Source organism: Rana temporaria, chromosome 7, assembly GCF_905171775.1.
Source record: "Rana temporaria chromosome 7, aRanTem1.1, whole genome shotgun sequence".
Lineage (NCBI taxonomy): Eukaryota > Metazoa > Chordata > Amphibia > Anura > Ranidae > Rana > Rana temporaria.
In genome coordinates, this window is record NC_053495.1 from 112,955,761 (window position 1) to 112,975,167 (window position 19,407).

The window sequence follows — 19,407 nt, forward strand, 5'->3', positions numbered from 1 at the left end:
TAATATTAAAAATATTCAACTTTTTTAATTGAAAGTAAAAAATTATGCACTCGCAAACATACCATGGGAGGTAGGTCAGAAGCACTGAAATCACTGCAATCAATGCAAGTCCATGGGGCTGAAAAGAGGTACCCTAACCACAGGCAGAAAGCAGCATGTGTGGGTACGTGCAAGTAAAACCCTTCAGCATCCATAGTGGTGAACAATGGGCGCACAAGTGCTTCGCCCACTTCTGTGTAACATGTCACAAGTTATAGTTATACATTTCCAGAAATGTGCCTCCTCTTTTTACCTAAGCACCATAGCATTTTGTTGTTTGCCTATTTTCAGATTTGAATGTCATTGTCAAGTAGCAAGAAGTCATTACATTTTTAACAATTTAATTGAAATTAATTCAATTATTTTTACCTAAACAGGTTTACCAGAAAATTTTCTATTTTAGAATAACAAAGCAATATAACAAAGCAATAAAATAAAATCTTGTTCTATTTCTAGAAAATGTACCTTCTTCATTGTTAAACAACAAAAGTTACAATTAGGGGTACAATCATAACTAAAAACTGACATTGTAGGGACTACCTCTTTTCCTTTTTGTCTTAACCACTTGCTTACTGGGCACATACACCCCCTTCCTGCCCAGGCGAAATTTCAGCTTCCGTCACTGCGTCGCTTTAACTCACAATTGCGCGGTCATGCAACGTGGCTCCCAAACAAAATTGACGTCCTTTTTTTCCCCACAAATAGAGCATTCTTTTGGTGGCATTTGATCATTTGACCGGTTTTTATTTTTTGTGCTATAAAGAAAAAAAGAGTGACAATTTTGAAAAAAAAACACACTGGCCCAGATTCAAGAAGCAATTGCGCCTGTGTAACCATAAGTTACACGGCGCAATTGCTTACTTGCTCCGGTGTAACGAATGCTCCTGATTCAGGAACCTCGTTACACCGACTGCAGGCTAAAATCTGCGCGGCATAAGGCTCTTATGCCACGCAGATTTTAGGCTGCATTCTTGCGTGGGCCGCTAGGGGGCGCTCACATTGTGATCAGCGTGTAGTATGCAAATTGCATACTACCACTGATTCACAAACTTGCGCGGGCCCTGCGCAAGCCAGGTACGGAGTTTCCGTACGGCAACTTTAGCGCAAGGCTGCCCCTTCTAATAGTAGGGGCAGCCAATGCTAAAGTATAGCCGCCGTTCCCGCGCCGTGAAATTTGAATTTCACGGCGTTTGCGTGATTCGTGAATGGCGCTGGACGCCATTCACGTTCACTTTGAAGCAAATGACGTCCTTGCGACGTCATTTGCCGCAATGCACGTCGGGAAAGTTTCCCGACGGAGCATGCGCTCTACGCCTAATTTAAATGATTCCCGCCATTTAAATTGCGCGCGCTTACGCCGGGCAATTTTGCCGGCGCGCCAAAGGCAAGTTACGGAGCTACTGCTCCGTGAATCGAGGGCAGCGGCGCAAATTTGCGGGCGCGCAGGGAAAAATCGTTGCCCTGTGCCTCCGTAAGTTAAGCGCAAAACTATGCTGAATCTGGGCCACTATTTTTAACTTTTTGCTATAATTAAATATCCATTTTTTTTTAAAAAAAACGTTTTTTTTTCTCAGTTTAGGCCGATACGTATTCTTCTACATATTTTTGGTAAAAAAATAAAAATCGCAATAAGTTTGCACAAAAGTTATAGCGCCTACAAAATAGGGGACAGAATTATGATTTTTTTTATTATTTTTTTACTAGTAATGGCGATTTTTATCGGAACTGCGACATTATGGCGGACACATTGGACACATTTTTGGGACCATTCACATTTATACAGTGAACAGTGCTATAAATATGCTCTGAATACTGTATAAATGTAACTGGCAGGGAAGGGGTTAACACTAGGGGGCAAGGAAGGGGTTAAATGTGTACCCTGGGAGTGATTCTTACTGTGGGGGGAGGGGACAGACTGGGGGAGGTGACCGATCTGTGTCCCTATGTACAAGGGGCACAGCATCGTTCTCCTCTCCCTGACAGGAAGTGGATCCCTGGGTTTACACACAGAGATCCACGGTCCTGCTCAGTTACTGGGCAATCGCGAGTGCCCCGGAGGCCATCGGGCACGCGCATCGTGTTCCCAGTAATGAGACAGGTGCGCGCACCGACGGCGGCGAGCACACCCCCTAGTGGCTCTAAAAGACGAGGACGTCATATGACGTCCTGTCAGAACAATGGAGCTATCGTGCCGCCTTCAATTGACGGCGGCCAGTAGTTAAGTGGTTAAAGGGTAATTCTACCTTTACAACAAAAAATTAAAGATGAATGCCGAGCATCCTCCCTGTTGAACTTATCATGTGCCAATATTCTTTCGCTGCCTACTTCTCCTTGTGTACTGATCCATACACTTTTATGCTGGCAATGGCTAGAGCTAATTGGTTAGCATGGCCAAGTGACAGCACTGACAAATAACAGTCCCTCTTTACCAGGGAGGGTGGGTGCTGCGAATTTATCATTTAAAATTTTAGTGTAAAGCTCCAAAGTCTCCAAAACAAAACAACCTTCTACTGTAGACAGGGCAGGACTTAGGGTGGTGGGAGCCCCTGGGCTTGAGTGTTGAAGGGGCCCCCTGGAGCCGAGAATTGGGGGTGATCGAAGTTGTTGAGTGGGGGGGGGCCAATTGAAGTTGTTGAGCGGGGGGGGAGCGCATTAAAGTTGTTGAGCGGGGGGGGGGGGATTTTGCAGTTGTTGAGGGGGGGAGTGCCTCTCACCTGTGCCAACAGCCGGGGCCACAGACTGTCATTAGCCCGGCTCTCGGCTATCTTCCCTTCAGCAGCCACAGTCCTCCACACACCACTCCGGTTCCTCCTGCTTCCGTGCTGCCTCCTCTTGCAGTGCGGGAAAATTAACCCGTTTGCGGGACTGCGGGAAGAAGCTGTCTGTGCGGGAAAGTCCCACAGAATCCGTGCGTGTTGGGAGGTATGCGCAGGGTCGCCATCAGGAATTTTGGGGCCCCTTGCACAGCTTAAGGCATGGGCCCCCTGAAGCAGAGAACCTAGGGGGGGTGGGGGTGCTGCCGCCTGAAATTGAGAAGCGTGGGGGCTGCCGCAAATTGAGAAGCGGGGGGGCCTTTACAAAAAAAAGAAGAAATAAAGAAGAAAACAAATATATATAAATATATGTAGCCATCCGGGGCCCTGGGGACCTCTGGGCCTTTTAATAAAAAGAAAAAATAAACCTCTGGGCCCTTTAATAATAAAAAAAAAAAAACATTTATAAAAAATACATTAAAAAAGGGAGGTTGCCATCCGGGGGCCCTGGGAACCTCTGGGCCTTTTAATAAAAAATAAAAAAATAAACATTTATAAAAAAATAAACATTTATAAAAAAAATAAAAAAGGGGGGGTTGCCACATGGGGCCCTGGGGACCTCTGAGCCCTTTAATAAAAAAAAAATATATATATATATATGGTGGGTTGCCATCCGGGGGCCCTGGAGACCCCTGGGCCCTTTAATAATAATAATAAAATATATATATATATATATATATATATATATATATATATACACACACACACACATACATATATATATATATATATATATATATACATACATATATATATATATATATATATATATATATATATATATATATATATATATATATATATATATATATATATATATATATATATATATATATATATATATATTATATATATAAAAATAAAAAATATATAAAAAAAACATTTTTTTACAAAAAATAAATAAAAAAAAGGGGGGTTGCCATCCGGGGCCCTGGAGACCCCTGGGCCCTTTAATAATAATAATTAAATATATATATATATATATATATATATATATATATAATATTATATATATAAAAATAAAAAATATATATAAAAAAACATTTTTTTACAAAAAATAAATAAAAAAAAAAGGGGGGTTGCCGTCCGGGCCCCTGGGGACCTCCGGACCCCTAAAAAAAAAAAAAAAAAATTTTTGTTTTTTTAAAGGGGGCCCCCTATTGGGTGGGGCCCCTGGGCTTGAGCCCAGTCAAGGCCAATGGTAAGTCCGGCCCTGACTGTAGACTAGGCACCATTGAAAGCATTATCTTAGTAGTAGTTATCAATGCCTGACAACTCCTTCCTGCTGCTGCCAGATTTACAATCTTTATAACTTGCAGGTATGGGGAAACACAAGACACTCCCCTTTTCCTCCCAAAATCCAGTGGCTGGTGTCTGGTGCAATGTTAAGGGTGGGTTCAGGACTCCTTTGTCAGGCATGTCATCCGTATGACTGGATACCTGAAGTGAATATAGATACAATTTAACGGTGAACATTTTTAACTCCTGTAGTAAATCAACCCACTGAAGCAATCAGGGTCGCTCATAGAAATCATGGGGCCCCGTACAGCCTACCTGATGGGGCCCCCTTTAGCCCCCACCCCTGGTCCCTCCTTCAGTCCCACCCTCTAGCCCCTTCCAGGCTTTCAGTGGCTGCAGGAGGAAATTGGAGAGATCTGTTCTTCTAGATCAGTATTTCTCAACATTTTACCAGTCATGGTGAAATATATTGCCTCTTCACTGCCTGTCAACTGCCTCTGAAAAGCGATCTGAGCCTGGATTGCTTTTCAGCGGAAAGTTATTTTCTTGTTGGTATTATGAACCCGCTGTAAAAAAAAAATCAGTTCCGACCGTACAGAAAAAGTGTGTCGGGTTTAAAAGTAACGTGTATACACACACGCTCATGTAAACACACATGTACACACACAGACACACCTCTTACACAGTAGCTGTCTGCCAAGGGGGAGACCTGCAGTTACACATGGAACATGGCATGAGGCTAGATTTACATAGCAGCAGACAACTTTTTTTTGGAACAGGGGGACAAAAATGACAGCTTTCTGGCCATGCTTTCTCAACCGAATAGGCCCCTCACTTCTACTGTATATCCAATATCCGTGCATTTGAAGGGTCTATGGTCTTCTCTCCTGAGGGATACTGTGAGAATTTACCATCTACTATAGTCGGATATATGCCGCCTCTTCTCTGCCTCCTGATTCTGAACACATACATAAATACAAACATATATAGATTGCTTTTTGAAAAATTGTCAGCAGCACTGTACCTTCACTCTCCATGCCGGATACTGCACTGTAGGGGGAGGCAGAGAGCACACACTGCAAGACACCTCTCCCTTTGCTTTCACTTTCAGTGTAAACAGTGAGATCGAGCTCCTGCACTGCCAATTTACACACCAGCCGAGCTGAGTATTGGGCAGCCACCTCTCTAACAATTTAGGCATGGGAGGGGCACAAGGGCCCCCTGCAGCATGGAGACCAGTCGCAATGGTGACTTCTGTGTCCCGTATATGTCTGCCACTGCCATGAGTGGAGGGAGATTAATCAATCCACCAGGGAAGGGAATATGCAGGCTGGGACTTGCACCCGAAATAGAAAAAATAGTCCCCCCCACACACCCACAAGAACATCAATACGATGGTACTCAGAAAGAAGAAAAAACCCTCAGATAAGTAAGAGCAGAAGGGAGTGGGGGTTGGGGGGTGCTGGCTGGAGAAGGACTTATTTTTTATTCTCTGATTGTCTAGGCCCCCTGTTGGCCAGGGCCGGTACAACAGTGCCCGTTGTACTAGCTTATCAGCGACCCTGGAAGCAATAATACTATACAACAAACCACCCTTTTTTTTCTTCTGTATGTTGTTATCGTGTTCACACTTCCCAGTCACAGAGAGACAGTGGGAGTACGGTAATTTACTAAAACTGGAGAGTGCAAAATCTGGGGCAACTGTGCATAGAAACCAATCAGCTTCCAGGTTTTATTGTCAAAGCTTAATTGAACAAGCTGAAGTTAGAAGCCGACTGGCTACCACGCACAGCTGCACAAGATTCTGAGTGCTCCAGTTTTAGTAAACCTACCCCATTGCACAAACACTACAATCAAGCGAGGGACTACTTCTGTTTTTCTTGTTAAATGGTTTTATTGGATTTATACTGCATAACAGAAAACAAAAACAGCCAGGCTTAAACAAGGGGGACTACTACTGTTTTATAGATAATGTGATACAATGTTCAAAAATTATTAAAAGCTATAAATCCCAATGCCCCATGCAATCTGGAAGACAGATCTAATGCCTGTATTGTAAATAAAAAATGTATTAAGCAAACCCAATAATTATACTTCTGACACATCATCCAGATAAACAGGATACATAATTGTTTTACCATCTGAACGAAGAGTGGCTTCCCCTGCAATAATTTTTTTTAGAACATCTAAATTTCCACACAATTTCTTGACCTTTGAGATGGTGAAGAGTGCTTCCAGGGGAACATGAATGGTATTTCCTTGCATAAATGGTTGTGCAACTTCATTCTCCTCGCTTTGTGTTTCAGTTTCTAACCTGAAAGACCATTTTGAATACCTATAGGCTTCTGTGCTGTGGTCAGTCACATCTTCTTTGTTTTCTTCTTTGTTCTTGTGATAACACAGTAAGCAGTTTTTCATGCGATTGGCATGTAATAGAGCCACATTTAGTACAGCATTTCGAAAATATTTCTCTTCCTGGAGACTTGGATATACCACATGAAGTACCTTGTAATGAATAATGAAATAGATTTCCTTTGTTAGCTCTATTTAGTCATAATGTAAGCCAGAATACAATATAATTTTACTATATATATATATATATATATATATATATATATATATATATATATATATATACACACACACATACATACATATATATATAATATAAATATAATATAATATAATCTCAGAATACATGTAGATGAACTCTAGTAAACACTAGTTATTTTTATAACACTTTAACAATACTGCAATAATTACAAAAGAATCAGTGAACTGAGTCTAGTGGTGTACATGTACAATACGAGTTCCACCAAAAACTTCTCTGGACATATTCACAAGTCTGAAAATTATTACCGAAACTTCAGATGTGAAAAACAAAGAAAATAGGAGTCTCAGCATATATGACAGAAAGGGATGTAAATTCAACCATTTTTAAAAGTTTTTATAAAAAAGAATGAAAAGTGGTAAGTCGTAATCACATGCAGTTAGGTATTTGACAGATAGCAGAGTTGGACATGTTTGTGCATATTATAGTTCTGCAATGTGAAGAGGCTTGGATTTGTTATATCATTATGAATATGCCACTTAAAGTGAACGGAAAAAGATAGAAGAAAGACACATCTAGGCCCGGCATGGGTGCTCTGCTTGGCAGATCTAATTTCCCTCAAAAACTGTGTAACAATAGTTAAAAAAAAAAAAAAAAAAAAGGTTAAACCACACATTTAATATGTCAGTAATTGCGTCATTTCCCACACTTTAAAGTGATACTAAACACAAACTGTTTTTTTTTTTACATCTCATTCTGTATGTGGATGATGGCACTTTAATTATTTTAATAAAAAAAAAAAAATCCTTAATCGATATACTGTAAAGCTATCATATGACCCAGCTCTTCCCCAGCCTGCCTGCAGGGATACATGAGTAGAAGGTGCTTCTAGTCCTCTGCTGATGGTCACATGTTCAAAATAAAAAAAATCTGCCTTTGGAAAAAAAAAAATCCTAATTAAAGGGGAGTTCCAGCCTTTTTTATGTTTATTAAAAGTCAGCAGCCACAAAAAGTGTAGCTGCTGGCTTTTAATAAACATACACTTACCTGTTCCACGGTCCAGCGACATGACGTCTGGAGCTCCGCTCCTCCCCCCCTCTCCGCCGGCACCTCTATTCTAACTGTGGGCACCCAGCCGTGACAGCTTTCGGCTTCACGACTGGGCACTCACTGCGCATGCCAAAGGGGCCGCCAAAAGGCGATATGACGTGTCGCCTTAGTGGTCTCTGGGCGAAAGTAGGAATTGGGACAGGAAGTCCCACTCCTACTGAAGCCCCCCCCCCCAAAAAAATGACATGTCAAATGTGGCATGTAACGGGGCGAGGAGTGGTTTAAGTGGAACTTTTGGGTGGAACTCCGCTTTAATATCAATAAACTCGTTTTTGGGTACTAACTTTTATAGGTAAAAGTTGATCCAGGGACAATCCGATTGCCTCTCGGGGGATCAGAAAGGAATTTTGTTCCCTGCTGTAGCAAATTGGAGCATGCGCTGCTGGGGTTTTTTGAATTTCTCTGGATTATCTATGGGTAAAGAATTGGGTATATGGGATTGTACGATATTTTTTATTTTATTTATGGTTGAACTAGATGGACTTGTGTCTTTTTTCAACCTGACTATGTAACAGTTTTAAATTGTCATACAATTATATATTTGAACTCAAATCTTATTTTATGGTAATACCAGCCTGTGACTGGCAGAAATCCACCCACACCATGTGTCACGCCCCTCCAGCCTGTCCCTTAGGGTAAGAGGGAGATGAAGCCTTCCCCCATTGTGTTTAGCTGGATAGTGGGCATGGAGGAGGAGGGAGGGAGTGGGCTGTCATTAACTACTGTGTATACAGTGCCTTGCAAAAATATTCACCCCCCTTGGCTTTTTACCTATTTTGTTACATTACATTACAGTTCAATGTTTTTTTAATCTGAATTACCGTATTTATCGGCATATAACACGCACATGCGTATAACACACACCATAACTTTAGGAGGGAAGTTTCAGGAAAAAAACTTTTCACAATCCCCTGCGTAGAACACGCAGGCACAGTTTACCATCTATTTTCAGGGTAAAAAAGTGAGTGTTATACGCCAATAAATACAGTATATATGATGAATCGGAACACAATAGTCTAAGTTGGTGAAGTAAAATTAGAAAAATATATACATAAAACTATTTTTCAGAAATTAAAAACTGATAATTGGCATGTGAGTATGTATTCACCCCCTTTGTTATGAAGCCCATAAAAAGCTCTGGTGCAACCAATTACCTTCAAAAGTCACATAATTAGTGAAATGATGTCCACCTGTGTGCAATCTAAGTGTCACATGATCTGTCATTACATTTACAAACCAAAAGAGAGAAGCGACAGTGCTGGAAGTGGCAAGTATTCGATCTAGTCTCTGTTACCCAGACACCAGCCCCCTCGTCAGACACGTAGCCCCCCAGAAGACCCCCTTCAGTCACGCAGCGGACCAAGCATGGAGAGGAGGGAAAAGGACAGGGAGAGAAGAAGAGGAGAATGAGAGACCCCCAATTCGACCTCCCAAGGAATGCCCAGCTGCTTCGTCCTGCCGAGACAGGTGGAACCATACTTACAACTCCTGTGGGGACTGCTGGACGCATTCCGGACAGACCCATCATCTGAGCGGTACGGGGTGGCTGTCGGCACACTGTGACACAGACAGCAGTGGCCCGGTCATATGTGTCCCCCGGAGCATATAGCTCGCCGGCCACCCCTTGGATCAGACGGGGCATGTTGTGGCCGACCCAGCTCGTAGCTAGGGCCTGCTCACGTTCGATGTCCGGTCACCCAGCCCGGCTGATAGTAGATCACAGGAATCAAAAATCTGAAAAAATGAAAAAATCTCCAGGACCAATGGTCCCCACCGGGAGCCAGGTCCTTCTCCTACACTAGGCAGAGAAAAACTGAGCTGCTGGATGCAGTGTGAGGGGTTATAGCCAGTAGGATCGCCCCCTGGGTACTGTGCAGTTTTGCTGTTTTAACATGTTCTGCCTAGTCCTCTCCTGAAGGTGGCGATATAACCCTAAGGTCAAGATTAAGTTGCTGTGTCAGTCAATGAACGAAAGAGAAAGCTGCAGAGTTCCACAGCAGAGACTGGATTATCTGTATATAGGACAACAATAAGCTGTACGTGCCATAGAGTTGGGCTTTATGGCAGAGTTGCCAAAAGAAAGCCATTACTTTTAGCAAAAAACGAAATGGCATGTTTTGAGTTTGCGAAAAGGCATGTGGGAGACTCCCAAAATGTATGGAGGAAGGTGCTCTGGTCTAATGAGACGAAAATTTTACTTTTTGTTCAATAAAAAAAAGCTATGTCTAGCGCCAACACATCACATCACCCAAAGTACACCATCCCCATCAGTGAAACATGGTGGTGACAGCATCATGCTGTGGGGATGTTTTTCAGCAGTCGGGACTAGGAAACTGGTCAGGGCTGAGGGAAAGATGAATGGTGCCAATTACAGGGATATTCATGAGCAAAACCTGTACCACTGAGATTTGAGGCTAGGACCGAGGTTCACCTTCCAGCAGGACAATGACCCCAAACACACTGCTAAAGCAACAGTGGTTTAAGGGGAAACATGTGAATGTGTTGGAATGGTCTAGTCAAAGCCCAGACCTCAATCCAATAGAAAATCTGTGGTCAGACTTAAAGATTGCTGTTCATAAGCGCAAACCATCCAACTTGAAGGAGCTGGAGCAGTTTTGCAAGGAGGAATGGGCAAAAATCCCAGTGGTAAGATGTGGTAAACTCATAGAGACTTATCCAAAGCGATTAGCCGCAAAAGGTGGCTCTACAAAGTATTGACTGTAGGGGGTGAATAGTTATACACATTGACTTTTTCTGTTATTTTGTCCTATTTGTTGTTTGCTTCACAATAAAAAAAAAAAAACATCTTCAAAGTTGAGGGCATGTTCTGTAAATTAAATGATGCAAATCCCCAAACAAGCCATGTTAATTCCAGGTTGTGAGGAAACAAAATGCAAAAAATGCTAAAGGGGGTGAATACTTTTGCAAGGCACTGTATGCCCACATGTGTGACTCTAAAGTCACATGGGCTGCTCAGATGTGAGGGAAGAAATGCTCAGCATAGAAACTCACTGAAAACTGAGCACGTGCAGAGCTGCCAACACTGCTCTGCAAAATTGGCGGACCGTTTTCATCGTACATGTTTGCCCGTGTGTACAAGGCCTTAGTCTACTATTTGACTTGTACCTACAGGTAAGTCTCTAATAATGCCTCGTACACACAATCGCGATTTCCGACAAGAAAAACGTGGGTTTTTTTTCAGCAGGAAAACGGCTGAAACTTGTCTTGCATACACACTGTCACACTAATCTTGGACGAAATTCCGAACGTCAAGAACGCGGTGACGTACAACACGTACGACGAGCCGAGATCAATGTAGTTCGGCTCTTCTGCTTGATTCTGAGCATGCGTGTTTTTTTTTTTGCGTCGTAACTGCATACAGACGACCATGATTCCTGATAGGAATTTTTCCTGTCACGAAAATTAAGATCATGCTCTCAATCTTTTCTTGGCCGAAATTCTCACAGAAAATGTGCGATCAAGCATACACACGGTCAGAATTTGCGACAAAAAGCTTGCATCACACTTTTCTCTTCGGGAATTGCGATCGTGTGTACGAGGTATAAGGCTTACCTGTAGGTACAGTGAATATCTCCTAAACTTGCATTGCGGAAGGAAGACAGGGTAAAGACAGGGTATAAATAGAAGCTCTGTCAGCTGTCACAGCACACCACTGGAGTGCTTTGTTTTAAGGTAAGTCTCACATTATGCCATTGTCTTACCATTTTTTTTTTTTTTTAAGGGCCAGTTCACATCAGATGCAGTTCCGTACAGTTTTGTGTGCATTTTTTCTGCACTAAAAATGCATGCACAGTGTTCTTGTTGATTCTAGTTCACACCATGCAGTCAGTTTCTGGTCAAACTAGAGCCATTGGAATACATGGAAAACACTGTGCATGCATTTTGTGCAGAAAAAAAGGCACACGGAAAGTGCAGGTTACTACCGCTTTAAAAACAAAATAATAATAGTGCAGCCACAACATTTAATGACTGGTAAGCTGCAATATATTACATATTTGTTTGTGGGTTTAGATAATCTTTAATTATTTATGAACCTATATACAGGTCAAGGGACACCAGAACTGTCTTTGTGCATAAAGTATAATACTTACTGTTTTGTAAATGCTTTTGTATTGCTTTTTAATATTGATTGATTCTTCACTTTCAGTGTAGTTCTTAAAAAATACAGCAATCTGAGAGCAAAAGCCCACATCTTCATGTTCCGGTGGTGGTTTTCCAACCCCACTAAATTCTACTGTATAATTATAGCGTTTGACAACTTTGAGAGCCCTGGATATAAAATACAAGATGTTAGTGACTGATGACTATAGTTCACTAAAAAGGTCAATTGAATGATACAAAAAAAAACACAAACTTTCAGAATGATCTTATACATTTAAAAGATAAGACATTTCTTTGGATTTTTTTTCTTTCTTTTTCTCTTGAAAAATTATATAATAATATTATATAATATTTTTTAATCTTTCGAAAATATATAATATACAGTACAAACAAATGGAAGACTAATAGGAATGAAAACAAGAACATGCCACAGATCAAAATGTCATTGTCATAGTGTTGATCTAAATCTAAGATTGGTTTATGCCTTTGTACTTTATTCATTACCCCAACACAATAATGTGCATGGGCCAGGTCAAAGTGGTATACAATTAAACACTTTGGGGCAGATCCTCAAAGAAATTACGTGGCGTATCTCTTGATACGCCGCGTAATTTCGAATTTTGCGCGTTGTATCTTTGTTTTGGTATCCACAAAACAAGATACGACGGCATCTGTGTTAGATCCGACAGGCGTACGTCTTCGTACGCCGTCGGATCTTAGATGCAATTTTTCGGCGTCCGCTAGGTGGCGTTCCCGACATAATCTGCGTTGAGTATGCAAATTAGCTATTTCCGACGATCCACGAACGTACGACCGGCCGTCGCATTTTGTTTACGTTGTTTCCGTTCGGCTTTTTCCGGCGTAAAGTTAAAGCTGCTATATGGTGGCGTACTCAATGTTAAGTATGGCCGACGTTCCCCCGTCTAATTTTGTGAATTTTACGTCGTTTGCGTAAGTCGTCCGTGAATGGGGCTGGACGCCATTTAAGTTCACGTTGAAAACAATGACGTCCTTGCGACGTCATTTGGAGCAATGCACCCTGGGAGTTTTTATGGACGGCGCATGCGCAGTTCGTTCGGCGCGGGGACACGCTTCATTTAAATGAAACACGCCCCCTACCCGCCCAATTTCAATTCCGCCGTGAGAGATACACTACGCCGCCGTAACTTACGGCGTGAATTCGTTGAGGATTCAAACCAAAGCCAAGTAAGTTACAGCGGCGTAGCGTATCTTACATCTGCGCCGGGCGCAGCGGATGTATGTGGATCTGCCCCTTTGGTGCCTTTTTGCTATACAGCCTAATTATTATCAGACTCCTATAGAGCTGTCATATGATTAAATATGCCACCAGCAGATCTGATTGGTGGTGGAGCTGAAATGATGAAGCCAGAAATTAGAATTACAACCAATGAAAGAATCCTCAAGGTCACAAATCTCATCTATATAAATCCATAAATATCAATCCAAAAATCATTAAAGTTGCCGGTGCAACAGAACTAATGAATACCACCATAAAAAAAAATCTGTCTTTGACTGCTAAACCCCTGTCATATGTTTAAAATGTTTTATTATGTGACACACCAAGACAGATATAAATCTGTCGGAACTATTGGGGTTAAAAGAATATACATAAGGCCTGTATATCGTATATTTTTCATTTATATGCTATGAGAAAACCCGAAACCATCTTGTATAAAGGAGATTTTTTAACCACTTAAGGACCGCCTCCTGCACATATACGTCGGCAGAATGGCACGGCTGGGCACAAGCACGTACAGGTATGTCCTCTTTAAGTGCCCAGCCGTGGGTCGTGGGAGCGCGCCCGCAACCAGGTCCGGATCTCCGTGACCGCGGGACCCGATCGCCGCTGGAGTCCCGCGATGGGTCCCCGGAGTTGAAGAACGAGGAGAGCTGTGTGTAAACACAGCTTCCCCGTTCTTCACTGTGGCGCCGTTATTGATCGTGTGTTCCCTTTTATAGGGAAACACAATCAATGATTTCACACCTACAGCCACACCCCCTACAGTTAGAAACACAAATGAGGTCACACTTAACCCCTTCAGCGCCCCCTTGTGGTTAACTCCCAAACTGCAATTGTCATTTTCACAGTAAACAATGCATTTTTTGCTGTGAAAAAGACAATGGTCCCAAAAATGTGTCAAAATTGTCCGAAGTGTCCGCCATAATGTCGCAGTCACGAAAGAAATCGCTGATTGCCATTAGTAGAAAAAAAAAATATATAAAAATGCAATAAAACTATCCCCTATTTTGTAAACGCTATAAATTTTGCGCAAACCAATTGATAAACGCTTATTGCGATTTGTTTTACCAAAAATAGGCAGAAGAAAACGTATCGGCCTAAACTGAGGGAAAACATTATTTTTTTATATATTTTTGGGGGATATTTATTATAGCAAAAAGGAAAAAATACTGCATTTTTTTCAAAATTGTCGCTCTATTTTTGTTTATAGCGCAAAAAATAAAAAGAGGTGATCAAATACCACCAAAGAAAAACTCTATTGGTGGGAAAAAAAAGGACGCCAATTTTGTTTGGGAGCCACGTCGCATGACCCCGCAATTGTCAGTTAAAGCGACGCAGTGCCGAATCGCAAAAACTGGCCAGGTCCTTTAGCTGCCTAAAGGTCCGGGTCTTAAGTGGTTAAAAGAGATCAACTTCAGTTAAATGTCTTTGAAACTTAGGAACTCTCAGTAGAAGGTTTTAATTGTATTATGTTAAGTTTTCTTAACCACTTCAGCTTCTTTTGGAGGTATTTGATCACCTCTGCGGTTTTTATTTTTTGTGCTATAAACAAAAGAAAGAGCGACAATTTTGAGAAAAAAAAGCAATATTTTTTACTTTTTGCTATAATAAATATCCCCAAAAAATCTATGAAAGAAAAAAAATTTCCTCAGTTTAGTCCGATATGTATTCTACATATTTTTGAAAAAAAAAAAAAAAAAAAAAAAAACGCAATAAGCGTTTATTGATTGATTTGCGCAAAAGTTATAGCGTCTACAAAACAGGGGATAGTTTTATGGCATTTTTATTAATATTTTTTTTTTACTAGTAATGGCCGCGATCAGCAATTTTTTATCATGACTGCGACATTATGGATGACACATCGGACACTTTTGGGACCATTCACACAGCGATCAGTGCTATAAATATGCACTGATTACTGTGTAAAGGTGACTGGCAGTGAACGGGTTAACCGGGGGGGGGGGTGCTGAAGGGGCTACGTGACACTGATCACTGCTCCCAATTACAGGTAGCTGTAATCAGTGTCCTGTCACTAGGAAGAATGAGGAAATGCTAATTTACAATCAGCATTTCCCCGTCCTTCCTCTCTGCGAGACGATCGCAGGTATCCCCATGGACATAGAGTACGCGGGACCCGCGGTAACACTCACGGAGCTCGCGGTAGGTGCGCCCGCACAATGCCGCATCTTAAAGGGCAAGGTATATATACGTTGATCTGCCCAGCCGTGCCATTTTGGCGACGTATATCGGCATGAGCCGGTCGGCAAGTGGTTAGGATCGTAATTTCTCTTTCTGTCAGCCTTTAAGATAAGAAAATGGTAGGAGACTCAGATTTCACATGAGCTCACATAACCACATTGTCTTTGCATGAAGGAGAAGGGGGCTTATTCAAATACGACCAAATGAAACGTATTATAATATTACAAGTACAAGTAATATATTAACCAAAGTTATATAGTATTATTATATTGAAATACTTGTATACATAATTAATGTCACATATATTATTGTATTACCGTATTTATCGCGGTATAACGCGCTCTGGCGTATACCGCGCACCCCCAATGTGGCCCCCAATCCTGTGGGAAAAAAAGATTTTTAGTTTTTTTGTACTTACAGTTTTGATGTCTTGCGCGGCGTCCATCTGCGGCCTCGTCGGGTCCGGCGTCCTTCTGCGGCTTCGGGTGTCCTCTTCGGCGGGTCCGGCGTCTGTATTCGGCGGGTCGGGTGTCCATCTTCGGCGGGTCCGGTGTCCATCTTTGGCGGGTCCGGTGTCCATCTTTGGCGGGTCCGGTGTCCATCTTCGGCGGGTCCGGTGTCCATCTTCGGCGGGTTCGGCGTCCATCTTTGGCGGCGTCCTCTCGCTCGTTTCCTGCCACGACTTTGAATACTGCGCCCGCATATAGCGAGCGCAGTACACTCGTGAATCTTCGGGCAGGCTCGGGCGCCTCTCGCACTGACGTCCTGTACGCTCAGGATGTCAGTACGAGAGGCGCCGAGACTGGCCGAAGATTCACGAGTGTACTGCGCTCGCTATATGCGGGCGCAGTATTCAAACTCATGGTGGGAAAGCGGGTATCGGCGTATATCGCGCACCCACGATTTTGCCCCGATTTTCAGGGCAAAATAGTGCGCGGTATACGCCGATAAATACGATATATATTTTATTTTTTTTCATATCATTTATTTTTATTTTTATATCCAAGGCCAAAAAGAGGTATTGTCATAACAAAAAAAGAGAGAAGTACATAGTCATATACATATTATCGCTCCAAACAGCGAAAAACAAAAGCAACCAAGAAAGGCATGTCCATATCTCTCCTTTTCCATAATGTTATACTAGTGAACAAAACTTCTTAAACCTTCTCATCCAAGTCTCTAAATTAAATGTATTGTTCTCATACACCTAAAACCTCTCTGTTCCCTTGTCCTTATATACCATACCTTCACCTCCGCTCCCCTACCCCAAAGAAAAAAAAAACAACAACCCCTCCCAGCCCCTCTACCTCCCCCCCCCACTAACCCTTTACTCAAGAGATGGTGGTACCCTTTCCCTTTTTCTATTGATCACACTCCTATACACACTCCCCCCAGGGGGGCCTCCTCACTCCATATTCTCCTCGACCAACATTCTCTTCCCCTCTTCCGAAGACATGAATAGATTCCATCCTGTCCATGTTTCAACATACTGTTCTCTTTTATTTCGGGCTGAAAGAACCAGATGTTCTATAGCTCCTATCTCTCGAACTCTATTGAGCCATCTCGTAATGGAGGGTGTTCTAGTGTCTCTCCACTGTAAAGTTATTCCACTTTTAGCAGCATTTATCAGGTGACATAGCACCGATTTTTTTATACGTTCGCACAGGAATCTGTTAACTATGGAGCAAGAAAAAAGCCGGATCATCTGGTACCTGGAACTCTGTAAATTTTTGAGATATTCTCTGGACTTCCAGACAGTATTGTCTTACTTTTACACAGGACCAGAATATATGTAGCAAGGTTCCCTGCTCCAGTCCACATCTCCAACAGCACTTTTCTGTAGAAAATGTATGCATCTTTACTGGCGTATAGTACCATTGGGTTAGAAGTTTGTAATTGGATTCCTGTGTTCGCGTACATACTGAGGAATTCAATGCCAAGTGGATGATATGTTTACGCATTCCGGTCACTTGGAAGGTGGTAACAACAGATGCCAGCCTTTCAGCCTGGAGAGCAGTCCTAGAAGAAATGTCTGTCCAAGTTAGATGGTCCAAAGCCGAAAGGTTTTTTCCCCATCAACATCCTAGAGATTCAGGCAGCTCGCCTGGCTCTAAAAAGCCTGGACATGCATGTTACAGGGTTTTCCTGTCAGGATTCAGTCCGACAATGCCACGGCTGTGGCTTATATCAATCACCAAGGAGGCACCAGGAGTCTCGCAGCCCAAAGGGAGGTGAGCAAGATCCTAGCTTGGGAAGAGAGGCGTGTTCCTTGCATATCGGCTGTCTTCATTCCAGGGATAGAGAATTGGCAGGCGGGACTTAAGTCGCCAGCAGTTATCCCCGGGGGAGTGGTCTATTTACCCCAACATCTTCCTGGCCATATGTCAGAGATGGGGAAAATCCGTTTTCACTGATTTATGTGTCCCGTCCCCCCCCAGTCCAGCTGTTGCTGCGTCTTCTCCGCAGAATCGGGACCGAATAAAGGCCAGCGATTCTGGTAGCCCCGGCATGGCCCAGGAGGTCCTGGTACGCAGAAATTGTAAGGATGACTGTAGGGGATCCATGTATCCTTCCGTCCCGTCTAGACCTGCTCTCATAAGGCGAAAATATTCCATCCTTCCTTACGAACTCTAAATTTGATGGTTTGGCTATTTCTTTCTTTGTGCTGCCAGAAGGCCCCATGAAGGGTCAGCATCGAAGTCTACTATTTCTATTTCCAAGTGGATTCAACAAGTTATTGTTCAGGTTTATGGGTTAAAAGGTAAAAAGTTCCACCTTTTCAAATTATAGCGCATTCTACCAGAGCAGTCAGTGCTTCATGGGCAGTGCATCACCAAGCCTCCATGACTCAGATCTGAAAGGCCACAACCTGGTCATCAGTACATACATTCACTAAATTCTATCAGTTGGATGTAAAAAGGCATGAGGATATCGCCTATGGGTGCAGTGTGCTGCAGGCAGCAGTATAGGTCCTCACGTCTGATGGCGCCCTGTTTATTTGGTGTCTCCCTCCCCTCAGATGGCATTGCTATGGGACAATCCACATAGTTATTACTATGCAGCTCTGTCCCATGATGTACTCAAAGAAAAGGATTTTACAGGTAAGCTGTTCAAAAAATCCTATTTTCTTTTTCGTACATCAGGGGACACACAGAGCTCCCGCCCCTCTTCTTGGGATACTTATTGCTTTGCTACAAAAACTGAGGTACTCCTGGTATGGGAGGGGACTTCCTGTCTTGGGTGTACCAGTGTCCATCACCTGAAGGTGGCCTATATATGCCCACATAGTTATTACTATGCAGCTCTGTGTCCCGTGATGTACTCGAAGAAAAAGATTTTACAGGTAAGCGGTTATAAAAATCCTATTATAATAAGGGTTACAAATAGGAGATCCTATAAAAAGTTTGAAAGTATTAGAAGCTGTATTTGTGAAATAATGCACAGGGTTAAATTCCAGTTATCTGAGTTTCAAGGAATTTAACAACCCCAGCTAAATGTGTGGGGTAGAGTTTCTCAACCCATATATTTTAAGAAGAGCCAGAATGTCTGGAGGGAATTGATATATGATTCTCAACCTTAATCAATTAATGGTTTTCTGTGAAGTCTGAGTCAAGGGATGTCATAAATTGGCTTAGACATCAACAAAAATAAAATTCTAATTGAATTCTTATACAACACTGCCCCTAGGAGGTGAAAATAGTAAGAATTCAAGATGGCATCAGACTTGGTTGTCATGGTAACATAGAAACACACCGTCATCTTACATTAGTTACATAGTAGGTGAGGTTGAAAAAAAAAAAGGGATTTTTAATACAGCTTACCTGTAAAATCCTTTTCTTGGAGTACATCACGGGACACAGAGCGGCATATTCATTACTATGTGGGTTATATGGAGTACCTTCAGGTGATGGACACTGGCAATCTCAAACAGGAAGTGCCCCTCCCTATATAACCCCCTCCCATAGGAGGAGTACCTCAGTTTTGTAGCAAGCAGTATGCCTCCCAAAATGTTTCCCATAAGAGGGGTGGGAGCTCTGTGTCCCGTGATGTACTCCAAGAAAAGGATTTTACAG

The 19,407-nt window shown here is 42.3% G+C and overlaps 1 protein-coding gene across 3 annotated transcripts in view; it reads right to left on the reverse strand.

The window, feature by feature from the left end:
• Positions 1 to 5,963: 5,963 nt before the first annotated feature.
• Positions 5,964 to 19,407, reverse strand: part of HENMT1 (HEN methyltransferase 1) — a 114,726-nt gene continuing 101,282 nt past the window's right edge. For all 3 annotated transcript variants that reach the window (XM_040359839.1, XM_040359840.1, XM_040359838.1), the window contains 2 exons: positions 11,865 to 12,042; positions 5,964 to 6,596 (listed from right to left, as the gene is read on the reverse strand). In XM_040359839.1, the coding sequence (XP_040215773.1) occupies positions 6,180 to 6,596; positions 11,865 to 12,042 (595 nt within the window). In that variant the 3' untranslated portion in view covers positions 5,964 to 6,179. The remainder of the gene's footprint in view (positions 6,597 to 11,864; positions 12,043 to 19,407) is intronic.